The 19,018-nt window shown below is 37.1% G+C and overlaps 1 protein-coding gene across 1 annotated transcript in view; it reads right to left on the reverse strand.

The window, feature by feature from the left end:
* RXFP2 (relaxin family peptide receptor 2) overlaps positions 1-19,018 on the reverse strand; it is a 60,615-nt gene that overhangs the window by 16,070 nt on the left and 25,527 nt on the right. The window contains 8 exon segments of the mRNA NM_001005870.1: positions 4,015-4,086; positions 4,195-4,266; positions 7,129-7,200; positions 8,654-8,725; positions 12,153-12,224; positions 13,270-13,341; positions 14,813-14,884; positions 15,525-15,596. Coding sequence (NP_001005870.1) covers positions 4,015-4,086; positions 4,195-4,266; positions 7,129-7,200; positions 8,654-8,725; positions 12,153-12,224; positions 13,270-13,341; positions 14,813-14,884; positions 15,525-15,596 — 576 coding nt within the window.

Genomic DNA, 19,018 nt, shown 5'->3' on the forward strand with positions numbered 1-19,018 from the left:
CAGAATGCAACTGAATACACATTCTTATCAAGTACACATAGAATTTTCTTCAGAATAGACCACATACTGGATCACAAATCAGGTCTCAACTGATACCAAAAGATTGAGATTGTTCCCTGCATATTTTCAGACCACAATGCTTTGAAACTAGAACTCAATCACAAGAAGAAATTTGAAAGAAACTCAAACAAGTGGAGGTTAAAGAGCATCCTACTAAAAGATCAATGTGTCAACCAAGAAATTAGAGAATGATTAAAAAAATTGATGGAAACTAATGAAAATGAAGATACAACCATTCAAAATCTTTGGCATACAGCAAAAGCAGTCCTAAGAGGGAAATACATCGTGATACAAGCCACCCTCAAAAAATTGGGAAAAAAAACCCTCAAATACACAAGCTAACCTCACACCTAAAGGAATTGGAGAAAGAACAATAAATGAAACTTACACCAAGCATAAGAAGAGAGTTAATAAAGATTCAAGCAGAACTCAATGAAATAGAGACCAGGAGAACTGTAGAACAGATCAACAAAACCAGGATCTGGTTCTTTGAAAGAATTAATAAGATAGATAAATCCCTAGCCAGCCTTATCAAAAAAAAAGAGAGAAGACTCAAATTAATAAAATCACGAATGAAAGAGGAGAGATCACAACCAATACCAAGGAAATACAAACGATTTAAAAAACGGATTATGAGCAAATATATGCCAACATATTAAGCATTCTAGAAAAAAATGGATGCATTTCTGAAAAACCACAAATCACCAAAACTGGAACAGGAAGAAATTGAAAGCCTGAACAGGCCAATAACCAGTGAGGAAATTGAAGCAGTCATCAAAAACCTCCCAAGACACAAAAGTCCTAGGGCCAGATGGCTTCCCAAGGGAATTCTATCAAACGATTAAAGAGAAATACTACCCATTCTACTAAAGTGGTTTTGAAGGATAGAATGGGACAGAATACTTCCAAACTTGTTTTATGAGGCCAGCATTATCTTGATTCCAAAACCAGACAAAGACTCCACCAAAAAAGAATTATAAACAAATATCCATAATGAACAAAGATGCAAAAATTCTCAACAAGATACTAGCCAATAGGATCCAGCAGTATATTAAGAGTATTATTCACCATGACCAAGTGAGATTTGTCCCCAGAATGCAAGGTTGGTTCAACACTCGTAAAACAATCAATGTGATAGATCATATCAACAAGAGAAAAAACAAGAACCATATGATCCTCTCAATAGAGGCAGAGAAAGCATTTGATAAAATACAGCATCCATTCCGATTAAAACCCTTCAAAGTGTAGAGATAGAAGGAACATTCCTCAATATCTTAAAAGCCATTTATGAAAAGCCCACAGCAAATATTCTCAATGTGGAGAAACTTTCTCCTAAGATCAGGAACATGACAGGGATGTCCACTCTCACCACTGTTATTCAACATAGTATTAGAAGTCCTCACCTCAGTAATCAGACAACAAAAAAGAGATAAAAGGCATTCGAATTGAAAAAGAAGAAGTCAAACTCTCCCTCTTCGCAGATGACATGATATTGTACATAGAAAACCCAAAAGACTCCATCCCAAGATTGATAGAACTCATACAGCAATTCAGCAATGTGGCAGGATACAAAATCAATGCCCAGAAGTCAGTGGCATTTCTATACAATAACGAGATTGAAGAAATAGAAATTAAGGAATCAATCCCATTTACAATTGCACCCAAAAGCATAAGATACCTAGGAATAAACCTAACCAAAGAGATAAAGGATCTATACTCTAAAAACTACAGAACACTTCTGAAAGAAATTGAGGAAGACACAAAGAGATGGAAAAACATTCCATGCTCATGGATTGAAAGAATAAACATTGTGAAATTGTCTCTGCTACCCAGGGCAATTCACACATTCAATGCAATCTCTATCAAAATACCATAGACTTTCATCACAGGGTTGGAACAAATAATCTTAAGATTTGTATGGAATCAGAAAGAGCCCGAATAGCCAGAGGAATATTGAAAAAGGAAAACAATGCCAAGAGGCAACACAATGCTGGATTTCAAGCTGTACTACAAAGCTGTGATCATCAAGACAGTGTGGTACTGGTGCAAAAACAGACACACAGATCAATGGAGAACCCAGAAATGTCCACTCAACTCTATGGTCAACTAATATTCGACAAATCAGGAAAGAATATCCACTGGAAAAAGGACAGTCTCTTCAATAAATTGTGTTGGGAAAATTGGACAGCCATGTGCAGAAGAATGAAACTAGACCATTCTCTTACACCATACACAAAGATAAATTCAAAATGGATGAAAGATCTAAATGCAAGACCAGAATCCATCAAAATCCTAGAGGAGAATACAGGCAACACTTTTTTAAACTTGGGCACAGTAAGTTCTCACAAGATACATCTACAAAGGCAAAGGAAATAAAAGCAACAATGAACTATTGTGACTTAATCAGGATAAAAAACTTCTGTACAGCAAGAGAAACAGTCAACAAAACTAAAAGACAACCTACAGAATGGGAGAAGATATTTGCAAATGATGTATCAGATAAAGGACTAGTATCCAAGATCTATAAAAAACTTATGAACCTCAACACCCAAGATACAAACAATCCAATCATGAAATGGGAAGAACACATGAACATAAATTTCACCAAAGAAGACATACACAGGACACACAAGCACATGAGAAAATGTTCCGCATCATTTGCCATCAGGGAAATACAAACCAAATCCACAATACGATATACCTCACACCAGTGAGAATGGCAAAAATTAACAAGACAAGAAACAACAAATATTGGAGAGGATGTGGAGAAGGGGGAACCCTCTTACACTGTTGGTGGGAATGTGAACTGGTGCAGCCACTCTGGAAAACAGTGCCGAGGTTCCTCAAAAAGTTAAAAATAGAGCAACTGCACTATTAGATATTTACCCTAAAGATACAGATGTAGTGAAATGCCGGGACACCTGCACCCCAATGTTCATAGCAGCAATGTCCACAATGGCCAAACTGTGGAAGGAGCCCCAATGTCCTTTGACAGATGAATGGATAAAGAAGATGTGGTCTATATATGCAATGGAATATTACTTAGCCATCAAAAAGGATGAATATCTTTATATATATGTTACAGATATATTTTATATATCTTATTATACATATGTTATATTATGTCTTATTATATATGTTATATATATACACATATATATGTTTTTGGGTTTTTATATTCTTGTTTCTTAAGAACAGAAACCAAGTCTTTTTCATCGGTGGGTTCTCACTAATACTTGTTGAAAGAGAATCTAAATTTGGCCTTAATTTCCAAAAGAAAACTATTTAGCAATAGGAAAAGGTCATGTTAAGGATCAGTCTTTGGAATTAACTTTTAGGCTGTGATCTGGTAATGTGTATGCCCTCTGTGTAAAAACAAACAACAAACATGAAACAACAATGACTATTTCTGGGAAAGGAATGAAGTAGTTCAAAGAAAAACTGGTAGAGTTCTAAACACTATTTAAACCCAATACATTTGAAATTTTAAAATACTGAAAACATTAAGTGCCCAAGTATTCATATTGATGAGATAATTTTTTTCCTTTACTGATAAAAATATAAAAAGCATGTATTATAAACCAGTATCAAGTAGATTGTTGTAGCAAAGGTAAAAGAAAAAAGCAGGTAAGTCTTGCACAATTTGTTTTTTACCGCCTGTTCAGTAACCAAACTACTGAGAATTTAATTCTTTGAAAAGATTGCAAGGTGAGATTTTTCCAAGTTAACCAGTAATGCAGCTTCAAACACAGAAATGGTCTTTACAACATATTGAATGGTTTTGTTGTCATTCAGTATATACTTGATGGTAACAGTGATATTCACAACTGTCTGATGATACATGCTTAAATAAAAAGCCCTCTGTGTATAAAATTCCCATTTAAAAATAAATGTGGTTCTTAGTAAAGTATATCCACTAAAATGATAATCGACATACTGTTATGTTTGACTTACAGAGACTGAAGTTGTTTAAGACTTTCAAACTGGTTCTTGTGGAGATACAAAAGAGGATTGGACGACAGATTCCTTTTGTACCATTAGAAAGAGGGAGGAAAGAAGCATCAGGATGTTATTATTTTTGGAAGCTCAAGATGCTACCATTTAAATCTGATGATGGTGGGAAGAAAAACTTACAGTTTTTGTAGAAGCTTCAGGTCTTTAAAAATTTCGGGTGGTAGCTCCATTATCATATTGCTAGACAGGTCCCTGTGGATGGCAGTGAAAACTCAATGCAATTACATTGGAAATAAATGACATGTTTATTACTCCTCACAATTATCATCATCCTGATTGATGTAACAAAAAATATGATCCAGTTTAACCAACCTGATAACCTGTTACAAAACAAGGCTGTGTGAATCAGCCAAATGGATATGTTTTCCATCACTTTCAGACATGTGACATTTTGCTCATCCAGTTCCTGTCTGGAATTTCCTCTCAGTCCCTCTCCAATACATTTTAACCCAGCTTCAATGTCTAGTTTGATTAATTTCTTCTGTTTCAGGTACACTCTGTACACTTTGATCATTCATTATTTCTGTGATTCCTACTTGGTTGAAGTATATGATATCTTGTTTATCCAACTGTAATGCAAGCTTTCTGAGGCAAAGACCTATGTCTTCTATTTATTCTGCATTCCATCTAAGATAGTATTGCCAAATATTATCTGCCCAGATAATCTTGAATGGGTAAGTTCACACCATTTTAAGTCTATTTTGATATGGTACTATTCTTTAAAAGGAATTAAAAATTTAGAATGAAATATAATAGTACTGGCCAATCCACAAAGAATCATAGGGAAGCGTTTCTACAGAATGTAGAAAAGGATTTGCTCAGATCAGAAGGAATGAGGAGTCTTTAACCAAAATATCCTTCTGAAGGGAAAAATGTTCAAAAGTAAAACAGACATGCAATTGCTTAAGACTCAAACAAAAGATCTTTTCTATTTTTTGATGCTTTGGAGGCTGCTGATGGATTTGTGGGAGTTACAAATAACTAAGACAGGTCTTTTTCTAAAGAAGCTTACAATTAGAATAAACAACTAGATTATAAAATAAGAAAGGAATGAAGCAAATGCTATTATAGATGCACTGGTAAAAAATAGAGGAAGGAGTTGGAGATTAGGAACTGTTTGAACAAAGCTTTATGATTTTCATAGGTGGTATAAAAGAAGAACAGCTTTTCAGGTGAGGGTTAAGCAGGATCAGTGAAACAAAAAAACCTTGAAATCAATGACATCTGGAGTTTGCAAACGGTCCAGTGTGGGTAGAGGATGGAAAGTATGAGGAGATGTAAAGGAAGTGAGCTTGTAAATGAGCATGGATACAAAACGGAAGGCTATGAATACATTCCAAGGCAATACTTCCCAGAGCATAGTCCAGGCATCAGAACCAAAGAGAATGCTAAAAAAAAGAGCACATTCCTGGTGCCTGCTCCAGAACTATCACTTCAGAATCTGGGAGGGAGCCTGGTACATGCATTTAAAGTCAGTATCCCTTGCGATTCTTTTGAACATTAGCATTGAAAGCCAGCAACAAGGAATGAGAATATGAAGCAGAACAGAGGCATACTATGCTCTGAGTTAGGGGGTGATAGTTCTGTCAAAAGCATGAAAGGTTGGAAAGCCAAACAATGGAGACCAGGCAGGAGGCTTTGATCCTGGACCACCTGAAAGCTGATGAGGGCTTAAGGAGGGCGTGGGCTGGGCTCATAGTCTGGTAGGACAGGAAGTGTAATGAGGGTTGGAGGGGAAAGGAGGAGGCCTTGAGCCTGGCTGCCAGGAAGGGTGCCGATACCACTAAGATGGTAGGTTCAGCGGAAGAAGCTGGGGGGGTGGGAGTGTGTGTGGCTCTGCCTAAGTGTAGGATAAAAGGATTGGAATATTTTTAAAAATATGGACTCTGTATTAGTGTTTCCTTAACTTTGTACCTAAAACATGCTCCTGTTTGTCCTGGACTGCTCACCTGCTCTATCCTGTAACCCAAATCCTTATTAACCCTCTAAAGTCTCATTAGGAATGCCCTCATGAAGAATGAGCAAGCAATTCTGAGGGAGCCACCTTTCACTTTTTGCCATAGAATGACAATATTTTTAGTTCTAATGCTAAAGGCTGTAAATGAAACACTACTTTAAAATTCCTTATCAGTGTTTTCTTTTGACTTCCAAATCTATTGGTTTCCCTTCCCAATCAATAAATTGCACATACTAGGCACTTAGTAAATATATGTGGATTTGGTTTGTGATATTTATAAATTCAATCAAACTATCTTAAATATTAATGAATTAGTTGTCAAATTACTCCGAGTTATTTTCCCCAGTCCTTTCTGGATTTTGAAGCAAGGTGTAAAAAATGAGGGAGAGATTAATTAAAAATTAATTTCCATTTTTTGGCTCCTTTGGAGAAGGAGGAGTTCTGTACCCAAGTCACCACTATTTGTGATATAACAGATTTAGTTTTAATTTCCAGTAATACAAAATTATGTGGGTAGCAATGAACTAATAGCAAGATAGATGCTTTTAAAAGTTCTACCTCTACAAAACATATATTTGAACAGAAAAAGTTACATGGGCTCTCTGAATATTATTCAATAAACCCAATCATTCTAGACATTTATATTTGCTTCATCAATTCTAGAAGTTCATAATTTCTCAAGGGATAAAAAGCATCTTTGTTCCTTTGTTCAGTCACGATTAATATGATTTCAGTCAGTCATTTATTTAGCAAGCATTTATTGAAAATTAACTATACTCCAGCCATTAGAGATAATGATCCTTGAGTTTAAGGAGCTCTGGAAAACTCATCTGCTCCAAAACACACACATGCACATATGAAATCACCCAAAGAAAATAGGCAAAGAAAATTAGAGTAGGCTAAATCCATATTAAGCCCACTGCTTGATTTTAATTTGCTTTTGACTTTAGGATAATGTTGGTTTTCTTAATTGATTTGGAATATCCAGGAGTCTGCAGAATTTGATTGCCACTGGTGAAAAAGCAGCCTCCCTAGTCACCTAAATTTATAATCTCGGAAGAAGTAATCCTATTTTCCTAGTAGACAATGCTACTTACAGTTCTCCTAAATTTTTTAATGAAGAAAATGTCTTCTCTGGAACAAAATCAATTTGATTTCTAGGCAGAAACCTGTAAGACATGGTGAGAGTCAGCACTGTTGGTTTGTGTCTGCTGTAAGAACCAGTTCTCATTGGGAGATGCCACTGATCCGGGTAATTCCATAAGATCTCCTTTGAAATCCAAAGTGAAGCGTGTTCTGGTGTGGAATGTAAGGCAGGAGTTTCTCACCAAGGAAATCCATGGATTCTCTCCAAGAAATGCTGCCATAGGTAATTTGAGGTGCTGAGTGTGATCTATGAATCTGCATTTTGTTTGGACTCTGATTATTTCAGAAAATGTTCATTTCCCAATATACACAAATGTAATGTCAAATTTGGATCCCATTAATTAATTAGAGTAGACTTTGAGATGATACTTGTGTAAGGCACATTCCTTAGGAAAAGGCCAGAAAGAACAAAGTTTGAAGCAACCCCATAGGGTACCCGGGCTGCAAATGGATTTTAAATTTGGTGGTGGAGAGTGGGACAGGAAGACAATGGTTTTACATTTCCTTTGTCTAGAAATGGAATTCTCCAAGACATACAGTAAAAAGAGGGGTTTGCAGCTAACTGTCTTACTGAGGTGTTAAATTGAATCAATCATGAGTGTGACAGTGATTCAAGAGCTACATGGGCTATAAAATAGATGTCAATGGAATTTGTTTAGTTTACCAGTATTCTCTCTCATTATCCATGAGAAAAGGAATAAACTCATTGCATATCCTGAATAGGATAGTCCCTCTTTTCTCATTAAATATGGTAGTCTGCAATCTGATTGATAAATATGTAGCCTGGTAATAACCTTATCTCTTAGATTGTTGAAAAACAGTGGTTAGGCTACTACAAATGAATATACTCCAATTTTTCTTTTCCAACCATGTGTGCAATCATCAAACATTACTAACTGCTTACTATATGTGGAAAACTATGGTTAAAACCAAAGGAAAATTCTTGTGTTTTTACTAGCGCAAATGTGCCATAGCCAATCCATGTGCATACCCTATCTCCCTTAACATAATCAGCAATCAGAATCAGCAGTCAGAATCTTTGGCAAATCAGAATGTATTGGATATCCTTCCCTTATGAATAAAATTATTATTTTTTTCTCCAGAGAGAGAGAGAGGGACATCAAGGGATAACCGTCAGGCAGTAACAACTAATTGTTGTATAGCTAACCATTTTCACACACATTATCTCATTTCCTTGGTGATCACTGGGTTAGATACCAGCTCAGCAGAAAGGATGCATGGAAGTAATGATTGCCCTCAGCAAGGAGAGAGCTGGAGACCTAAATGCTGGGCAGCTAAATTGAAGGCTGGGTCCCACCATCAAAATCAATAAATTCATGTGTGCATTTCCTAGGACTGCAGTTTCAGATCGAGGCTGTAAATGAAACACTACTTTAAAATTCCTTATCAGTGTTTTCTTTTGACTTCCAAATCTATTGGTTTCCCTTCGTTTACCGATTCCCATTGTATACTTACAGCACTGTGAGTGAATTGCATGACAGAAAGGAGGAATTCGTAAGATATTTTATTCCATTGCCTTCCAAATCCCTAAAAGGCAGGAGGAAAAATACTTTCAATGTCTTTGCACAAATTGCATGTCTATGGTCACTTTTTGTTGATAAAACATTTCTGAATTTTAGTTTTTAACTCATTTCAACTTTTATGCTTTCTTCCTAATAATCACAGTTAGTAATATAATTAATGCTATGCTTCTTTCCTCCTTCCAATTAATGTTAGAACTTAATAAAATTGAGGGACAGGGCAGACCAACATTTCGTGAGTGTCTCTCTGTGCTAGATGCCATGCTACTAATTATGATTCTATTGCCACCGTAATAGTGGTAACTACCATTTATCAAACTTTTATGGTGTCAGGTACTGTTCTGAGTGCATAACAGCACTCCTGCAAAGTTGGTATTATCCCCTCCCCACCCCACCATTTAACATATGAGGAATGTGAGGCTCTTGGGAATTCACTTAATTTATGGTCACGCAGCTGGTAAATGGTGAATTGACCTTCTAACCCAGATTTGTTTGTATCTAAAGCCTAGACACTAAACCATGGCATCATAGATCCTTATATTCTTATGTTCCGCTGACATCAGGTAGATATTTTCATCTCTATTTTGCTGAAGGAAAAACTCAGGCGAAATTATTTTTCAGATACTGAATGCCAGAGTCAGGATATGTATCCATCTGCATGATGGAAAGCGACAGCAAAATACTGCTGTTTGTTTGTTTGTTTTGATGCCGAAACCCAGAAATGAAATGACCAATCTTTCTACCATGCCTCTGAGATGCTGCTGCTGAGTGTAGCGCTGCTCCAGTGTGGCTGGGACAGCCCTCAGCATCACCTTGGAACTTCGTAGACATGCAGATTCTCAGGTTCCACCACAGTCCTACTCTAGGACTGTGGTCTTTTTTTTTTTTTTTTTAAATTTTTATTTATTTATGATAGTCACACACAGAGAGAGAGAGAGAGAGGCAGAGAGAGAAGCAGGCTCCATGCACCGGGAGCCCGACGTGGGATTTGATCCTGGGTCTCCAGGATTGCGCCCTGGGCCAAAGGCAGGCGCTAAACCGCTGCGCCACCCAGGGATCCCGACTGTGGTCTTTTTAAAAAAATTCTAGTATAGTTAACATACAGTGTTATATTAGTTTCAGGTGTGCAATATAGTGAGCCAACACTTTCATACAACACCTGGTGCTCATCACAAGCACCCTCCTTAATCCTCATCATCTATTTCACCCATCCACCCACCTAGCTCTCCTCTGGTAACCATCAGTTTGTTCTCTATAGTTAAGAGTCTGTTTCTTGGCTTATCTCTCTGTCTCTCTTTTTTTCATTTGCTCATTTGTTTTGTTTCTTAAATTCTACATATGAGTGAGATCATATGGTATTTGTCCCTCTCTGGCTGATTTATTTTATTTAGTGTGATATTCTCTAGCTCCATTCACGTCATGGTAAGAGGGACTGAGGTCTTAGAGAGTCTTCATGTTGTTTGTGATGTGTGCTGACACCGGAGAAACACTGGCGGAATTATGACATTCAGACTGGCATCCCACCCAATCAGGGAACCCCTCTCAGGAGCCCTCTGATATTACCACTTCCAGCAGCTCCAAGAAATGAGAAAGAGGTGACTTTCCTGCCAAGACTCCTAACTTCTTTTTATAGTCTGCTTCCTACAATCTTCCCCATATAAGACAATAGCTATTTTGCTGCCTCTGAACATTTTGCACATTAACACTAAAATCACCAATCCTTTTGTCATTTCCTTTTAAATCTTACTTTGTAGCCATCCAAGTGGTCTTGTAGGAATTTGATATTTTTTCAGCCTTAAAATATTGTGATTAAGATAATAAACACTGTACACTCTTAAAAGCCTAAATATTGTTAAATGGAATGGGAAGAAATGTTTTTACGTTTCACAAAATAACAGTAAGGAGTTGAGAGTATAGCCTTACTGATGGCAAGTGAGGGAGGAGAAGCCTGGCCAGGGCACAGTGTTTTCTGCCTTTAAGGGTTTTTTGGGGTCTGACCTCTCAGTTCTCTGTCCTCTTGGTTTAAACGCCCTTTTTCATTCTCACTAATGATATATTTTCATTGAGTGTCTACATTTTTCCCTATTGTTTGAGGAAGCCTCAAGTGACCATGAATATGCCAGAACCCAGGACTCTGATGCTGGTTCCTGATCTCCTCCTGGCTGCTGATGTCCATTTTGGGGGGGCAGGACGGGGGCCCTGCCCTTTTTCTGCTACCTTCATTCTTTCCTATTTGCTTCCCATTGTGAGGATGTGCTCATGTGTTCTCTAAGTTGTTTTTTTTCACCTGTTCTTGACAAATTTTATTCTCATGTTTTTCAGATCATTATTTATTTCCCTTTTAGTAGTGACACATTTACATGAGACCATTATTGCATCAAAAGTCTTTTCGTAACAGGTATATAAATAAATACTAAATAAATAAATAAATAGATAGATAAATAAATGTCAGTAAACAAACACAAGGGCATCTAGTACTTGTAGCAAGTAATTGTAAGACTAGCTCAGAAAGGATTAAAAGCTGAGGTAATAAAATTTTATCATCTTATGAGTATTGAGTCCCCTAACATGACAATGAGAAGGCTTTTAGGGGACAGTACCATCAGCATTTTACAGGGCAAGAGCTCACTGCATGTGACAATACTCTCTGTCTCGAGAGACCATGAAGGTGAAGGTGGCAGGGGATGGTGAGTAGTGGTAGCGAAGCCATGAAACAAATTAACTACATGTTTTAAACAAGTGTTGGTTAAGAGCTAACAAGGAGTGGAAATGGTGTAGAACATTCATTTAACAAGGGTTTGTTGAGCAGTTATGTACTGGTCACTGCACAAATGCTAAGATATAAATCCCAAGGTGGGTTTCTGCTCTTATAGAATTTACAGAATGGTAGGGGACACATAAATAAGCCCACAGTTCTATGATAGTGATACCAAGACAGGTGTGCAGAGTAGGGGCCAGGTGGCATGGTGAAAGTCTGTCCCTAGTGTAAAGGAGGCACAGAGGCTGTCAATGAAATAAGCTGGCGTGTCAGGGATGGCTTTCTAGAGGGGATGTTTAGGTTGACTTTTGAACGAAATGGTGGAGCTAACCAAAAGAATAAGGGAGAGAAACTTTTCAAATCAAAAGAATAATATGTGCCCAGGGAATTGATTACAGCAGTTTAGAGCATCTGGAAGGAAAGCATGTGTGGAGGAGGATAGTAGACTAGATCGAGGAAGAAATAGAAAGTGGTGGAACTCAGGTGATCAAGGGGCAAGTGTGAATCTGAACTGCAAATCCATGGGAATTCTCTTTTCAACCAGGAAAGAAAATAATTGGATTTGGGCTTTGGAAAGAAGATCGCCAATGGGCTTTATATGTAATCATGAATTAACTTCAGGTCTAGCTTCCTCCATCTGGATGAAGAACAAATGAGCTCCTAAATGCATACTCACATCCAGTTGAGTTGAGGCATTTGGGCACACATCTGTTTGGGAAGAGCTTCTAAGTAGTTATTAACCATAGACCTTTACACAAAGAAGATGTTAATTAGAAACAAAATGAGATGCCACTTTAAGAACAGCATTTTTACTATTTCCACAATTTGGAAACTTGCATGCTAAAATCAACACAGCACGGTGAAGAATATAGACATAACTACCTCTTCAAAATGGTCTCTAGCTATGTGTACGGCATGGATAAGGGAGCAGATGTCAAGGAAACTATGAACACAAAAGTACGATATACAACCTGGGAATAAATATTATACAGTTTAATTTTATGAGATGAAACAAAAGTATTTATTGAGCAATAATTTTGAAGTTCATGGTAATTTTCCTTGTAAACTTCAAATTTGCAATCATTTCTAGAATCCTACATCCAAAGTTTTTTCTTAAGAGAAACATTAATCATTTCCAGTATTAAAGGGCCGCATCGGAAACTGCATTAAATCTAAGAAGTGATAGCAAGGGGCACCGGGGGAAAGGAAACAACCCATCAGCATGTTAAGCTGTACGATTAATTTATGATATTGTGGTCCCTTTTGACAAATGGAAAAATAATGATGCTATATGATCACCTATAAAGAAACATAATAATCCCCTGCTGATAAATCATTCCAGTGTATTAATAAACAGCGAGAATGTAATTATGAGAACAGCTCTGTCGGTAGGACAAAGATTTTAGAATTTTTAGTGACTCTCACTAGGCAAAGGCACATTTCCCTCTGTTAAAAATGTATTTGGAGCTGAACTCCCGGGAGCTTCTGACAGATTTAAATGTAGTTAGGAGATAAAAATGAATACTATCTTTGGTTAACCACTGAAAGTAAAACATGCCTTAGGATTAAAGGAAATTAAAGGAGATCAAAATGCAATCAATCAGTAGGCTTAACATACACCATGAGTTGTGGCCAGGAAGTCACAACAGTAACTGTGGCTGGATATAGAGGAAAGATTTTGACTAATAAATGTGTTGGCAGGCTGGAGTTTTTTTAAAGCTCTTCTTGTAATCTGGTGTTAGATGTCATTGCAATTTATAGACAGATGTATTGAAAGGTAGATGAACACTTACAGGAAAAACAAGGACTTTAATCCAGTAAACAACTGCTGTGAAATTCTGGTTATTGGATTGTCATCTAGAATTCTGAAAAAACCATATCGCAAACATTTCCAATGTTAGAGACATTTGTGAAATAAAACCAAGAAACAGTAAGAGGCCCATGACAATCCTGTCTCTCCCAACACCGCTATTCTCCTTCCTGCCCATCCACACTTGGCCCCCATCCTCTTCCCTGGCAGCCTTTCCTTCACCCTGGCTCTTTTCTCCACATTCCCAACACCCCTTTCTCAGCCCTTATGAGGTCTGTCCTCATTGTTATCTCTGCCTGAATCCACCTCCTGCTGGACTTAAGGACCCAAGTCACACCATTCACCTCTGGGTACTTGGATCCAGCACAAGCTGAATTATTAGTTGGCTGAATAGGGCTCAGTGAATGCTTTGACCTACTGATTGAATGAAGAGTGGATGATGAAAAACTTAGGAAATCACAAATGGTTCTTTGTTCTTATGTTGCTTAAATGATGCATTTAATAAGGTCTGTACAAACTCATTAGAAGCTTTGAGGGTGAATGAATGAAAATATTCATATATTCAAGTCATGTTTCTAATTATATATGGTATTTTCCTAGAAAGAAATAGACTAAAGGGAAATATGCCTTCTGTTTTCTTGTGCCTTTGAAGCCAGGTGCCATTTCCTCTTACTCTCAGAGGTCCCTGAGGGTAAGATTTGAAGAAGGGAGTGATATTGAGTGCCCATTATAGGCCAGGTGCTCTACATGTGGCAGTTTATATAATTCTATCAATAGTGCTCTTATAAAGGACCCATGATTGTAGTTTACTGATGAGAAAAAAAGCAGCTTAGGAAGATTAAGAAAGTTTCCTGAAATATTAAGCATAGGATCACGGCATACACAGGATCTAGATGAAGTAAAAGTTCTGGCTTTTTCCATGAGGCCAGGCCAATCTACAGAAAATGGGGAAACTGACATATAGAGCCTCCTAACTGCCCAATGTTAATTTTTCTGATGAAAACACAGATATCTGATGTGAGACCCCTCAGTATGGAGATGGTAGCTCAGCCTGGACAGTGATGAAACACCACAAGCTACCATATTTTCAGACTTTTTAATGAATATTCTGGAAATAAAAAAAATCCTTAACTTACTTTCTAGGACAGTGGTTTTTAACGGAGAACAGCTTTTCCCCAGGGAACATCTGGGAATGTTTCAAGACATTTTTGGTTGTCACAACTCTGAGAACCAATACTACCAGCATCTAGTGGGGTAGAGACCACAGATGCTGCTAAACATCCCAAAATATGCAAGTCCACTGGATGGACTCCGAAAACTACCTGAGAAAGCATGGCACCGATTTCTTTGAACACAACTACCATTTGGCATACCATTATCTGAATTGCTTGGTTAAAATGCTCCAGATTATGTGACAGAAAAATTAATATAATAAACAAGATACATAAATAGATGGAAACTATAAGCATTGATGTATATCATAAAGACTGATCTTTTGTGGGGAAAGGAAAAGCTAGAATACTTACAGCCAAGTTAGCTGATGTAAGTCTTTGAATACTCCGGGTCTGAGAGTTGTAATGCAGTTGTGACTGAGATATCTATAAATAGCATGAACAAGTCAATTAGGCAAACTCAATACTCCATTTTAGTCACATATAATTAGAATATGAGCTGCTGATGATTATGGAGTATGGACATCTGTTTCTGAAAGCACCCAGCTGGATAAGAAGATGGGGAGAGATCAAAGAACAACCAGAAGATACAGTTAACCACAAGCCTAATGTGTGCAACAACAGTACCAGGACCAGTAAAATGGCCAAAAGTAATGTGTTAGAAGGTTATATTTTGTTAAGAGTGTAAGGGTAGGTTTGTTTGTTTCTTTGTTTGTTTGTTTCTTGTTTTGTTTTGGTTTTGCTTTTGTCTTTTTTGGTCAGATCCTTAGGAGACTAGCATTTAAAGAAAATATACAGGTAAGTTAGCAAGGGTTAGAAAAAAAAAAAGCTAAAATATTGTGGAAGTGATCCAAACTTGAGGAGACAGTGTTTAAGAGAAACTTTATAGCTGTCTTCTGGTAAAACTAGAAATCTTTTAATAATTCTTTTAGCATAATAACTAAGTATTTCGTGATAACCAATTCCTCCCATTTCACTATAGCCAAGTCTAGCCCTCAAAAAGGACCATTCTACCCTTTTAATCTGTACTTAAAATTGTACTCATAATCATAAAGAAGTTACTCACAATATTTGCAGATTATGTAATCCAAAAAATGCTTTCCTGGATATGTGTGTAATACAATTATGCTGAAGAAATCTGGTAGGAATAAGATAGAAGAGTCATGTGATTATGGTTTAGGTATTTTATCAAGTCGTTGAATGTGGTCTCCACTTTCTTCATCTAAAGAGAGTTTGTAAAACTGACTTGTAAAGTCCCAAGTCTTATTCTTATGTTGGGCAGTAGAGGCATTGCCCATGACAGATGGCTGTGAACCTAACCAGTACTTCTGTCCCACTAGCACGTATGCAGTGAGATTCGGGCATCTCCGGTGTGCACCACTGAGCTCATGTGTGATGAGTTTGAGGAGGGAAGTGGTCTTGTTTTGCAGTTTTCTTATTCTGACTTGCAGGAGATGCTCCCTATGGGAGACTAGCCAGTCTCTCACTGTTGAGCTTTATTCTTTCAGCACAGAGTTCCAACTTTAATTCCCCATTTCTCTTCATTCTATTCCCATTGAAAAAGGAGAGGGCAAGTCTTATTCTTTTCTATTTTGAAATGCAGAGTGAGAAGTACAAAGGGAGTTAGCAAGGTGCTCAAGGTCACAAATGGCATAAGTAGTTGACCTGGGCTAGTAAATTAACTTCAACACACAGCTCTTGATTTACTTAACTGAAGCAATTTAGCAATATAGTATTATTCAATAACAGCACTGTTGGGAGTAACTAAGAAAATAATTTCCATTTCCTGTGCTTATTATACAATGGGAGGTTAGCCTTGAATTCATATTATCTAAAGGTATTTAGGAACAGGAAATGTTTGCTAAAATAATAGTAATTAATGACTACATAGTCTTTTGAATGACTTCCCTAGCTCTTATTTTTATTTGATGTGGTTCCTAAAATCTTACACAACACTTTCTTAATGTTATGATACTTCACTGGGAAACTATTCCTAGAACATGTGCTCCTTTGGCGTTTGACTGTACTCTGAATTTTATTATACCATAACTATTCCCTAGCAAAGCTTCCCAGCTTTGAGTCCTGAAGGCATTATAGGTGTGCATATTGAAGGCCTTAGTCATTCAGGTAGCTAGGCAAAGCCGAGATCAGCTCCCAGTTTATCTGCTAATCCATCTATTACCCTAAGTGTTAAACAAATATTGTCATTTTCTCTGTGTACCACCAAGTGGAAAATGTTGGTATGACAGAGCACATGCATTGTCTTCATAGATACACAAAGCATCAATTTCAACCCTACAAAGTAGACTTGAAACCCGCTGAGACCTCATGCCTTTCCAACCCTTCTGCCTCCTGCACCATGTCTGTGAGGAGATGCTTCCCACTGCAGCATAAATTGTGCTTCGGGTTTTAAAGTTCTGCTATGAATAGAATGAATCCATATAGATCAATATCTATATAGATAATATCTTTTAGCATTTCAGAGCCCTTGAGTGATGTAATGAAAACTGATATGGTGAATTATGTTACAATAGTAAATGAAAATAGAAAAGAATATAGATATATTGAAGTTCCTCTTAAATACAAGATTTACTACCTAACTTGTGCTATTTATATTTTATTCACGATAATGAATTCAAAAATGCAATATACATTTTACGTACACATTGTCAATCTTGAAGAGATAGGTAGTCATAGATTGTGAATTTGACTTTGTGCTTTCTATCTGTATGACTCACTGGACATGTATAGCTTATTTGCCTTCCCTGACACAAGTTAAGACTCCAACTCCTTAAATAATGAAGAGCCTCTAGTCTTCTGATTTGGCTTCAGCTTCCTGGCACCCTACAGAGAACTGGAGTCCCAAGGCCTCTGTTTCAGACTTAGGCTAGTTAGATCAAGCTTAGGCTTGATCTTGAGGTATCTGCTTTCTTCTTTACAGAATAGAAACTTGGTGAATATTGGGGGGAAATCTGGAAACATGACAATTTGGCAAGTGGTGTCCTCTTTTCATACAGAGCTGAGCTATGAGCCCGTTTAATATACTTTATGTTGAATGGCTTTTCTAAGAATAACTTACTGGTTCATGAATTCCTGCTGTTTCAGCTGTCAGGACTTTTCAAGCAGAAACGCCAGGAATTTATGTACCTGAAACTAAAGCAAATAAATGCTTTAATGATATGCATGTTTATAGGCTATTTTTTTATGCAACATTTTGTATTCATGAGCCAGGCAACTCCTTGAGCTACATTTTGTTGCCAATGATTGCCTTGAACAAAAGCCATGTTTAAGGAGGAATTTCTAATTTATATAAGGTTTATGTTACAATGGGGAGGGGAATTGCTGTTGATTTTCATTGTAGTGGTGATAAAGTATTTTAGTCAGTGTTCTAAATTATATTTTATTTCTCTGAAAGTTCATCTTAAATTTCTTCCCCCAATGTTAGAAAGTCTTGACATTTTAAAAGATTATTAAAATGAGTAATCTGGTCAAGAGTAAAAGCATTCAGATAAGTTGAACAATATTTATTCATCTGGCAACTAAAATTTCATTTTGATTTATGAATTCATTTTTCAGGATACCTAAATGACCTCAGGTCACTGAATATTTCAAGCTTTGTAGACCACAGACTCAGTCAAAGTTAGATTCAGTGCTCTCTTACGCTATATCTCAGCGCATAGAAGGATAAGCTTGATGTTGGTTCTAGGCAAGATCACAGAACATGCTATTTAGGATACTAGCTGTTAATACCTCAAAGTGAACTGGGTGCTACATGAGAATCAGGGTGTGTCAGACCAGCTTGATTTTCCTCTTTGAAAAACTGATCAGTCCAACACAAACCTGTGGCTGACATTGCTTTTACATCTACCAGGCATTGATCAAATGGTTTTATGATGTTTTAATGGACAAAATAAAGAACAATGCACATTATTTGAAGGATGGAGATGAAGGGCTTAGGAAAGAGTATTTGTCACTGTCTTCTTCAACATTTTACTTCATAATTTGGGTAAAGGCGGTTCATCTAACTTTCAGATGACAGACTGTTGGGAGGAATAGTGAATATGTTGAATTTTCCAAAAAGTTCTTCACAGTCTGATAAGAAAATCTTATTCTAACAGGATGAAACTGAATAGGGAAAAATTTATCAACCCACAATGAGCTCTCAAATGCCAAGTGCACAAATGCAGGATTGAATAGCTATCACTTAACAGACATGCCTATGGCACGGGATTGGGAATTTTAGAGGTATGATCACTAAGTAGCCACCAGAAAAGCAAATATAAGCTTAGAGCATATAATTTAGAAAGGAAATATTGCTAGCTTTCTCCTGCCTTGCTCTGGTCATGTCACAGTAATAGTATTACATTTATTCTAGATACTGCATGCAAGGCAAATGTAGGTGAACACGCACAGATTAGTGTGACCAGAATGAAGATCAGATATGAAACCAAGTCATTTTGGGGGAGAATTCTGCTCAAAGAGACTTGCAGAACATGAAGAGTGAAACAGTCAGCTTTAAATATCCAAAAGTTATGTGGAGGACTGATTGTGTTCAAGGAA

Source organism: Canis lupus, chromosome 25 (genome assembly GCF_011100685.1).
Source record: "Canis lupus familiaris isolate Mischka breed German Shepherd chromosome 25, alternate assembly UU_Cfam_GSD_1.0, whole genome shotgun sequence".
NCBI classification, from domain to species: Eukaryota; Metazoa; Chordata; class Mammalia; order Carnivora; family Canidae; genus Canis; species Canis lupus.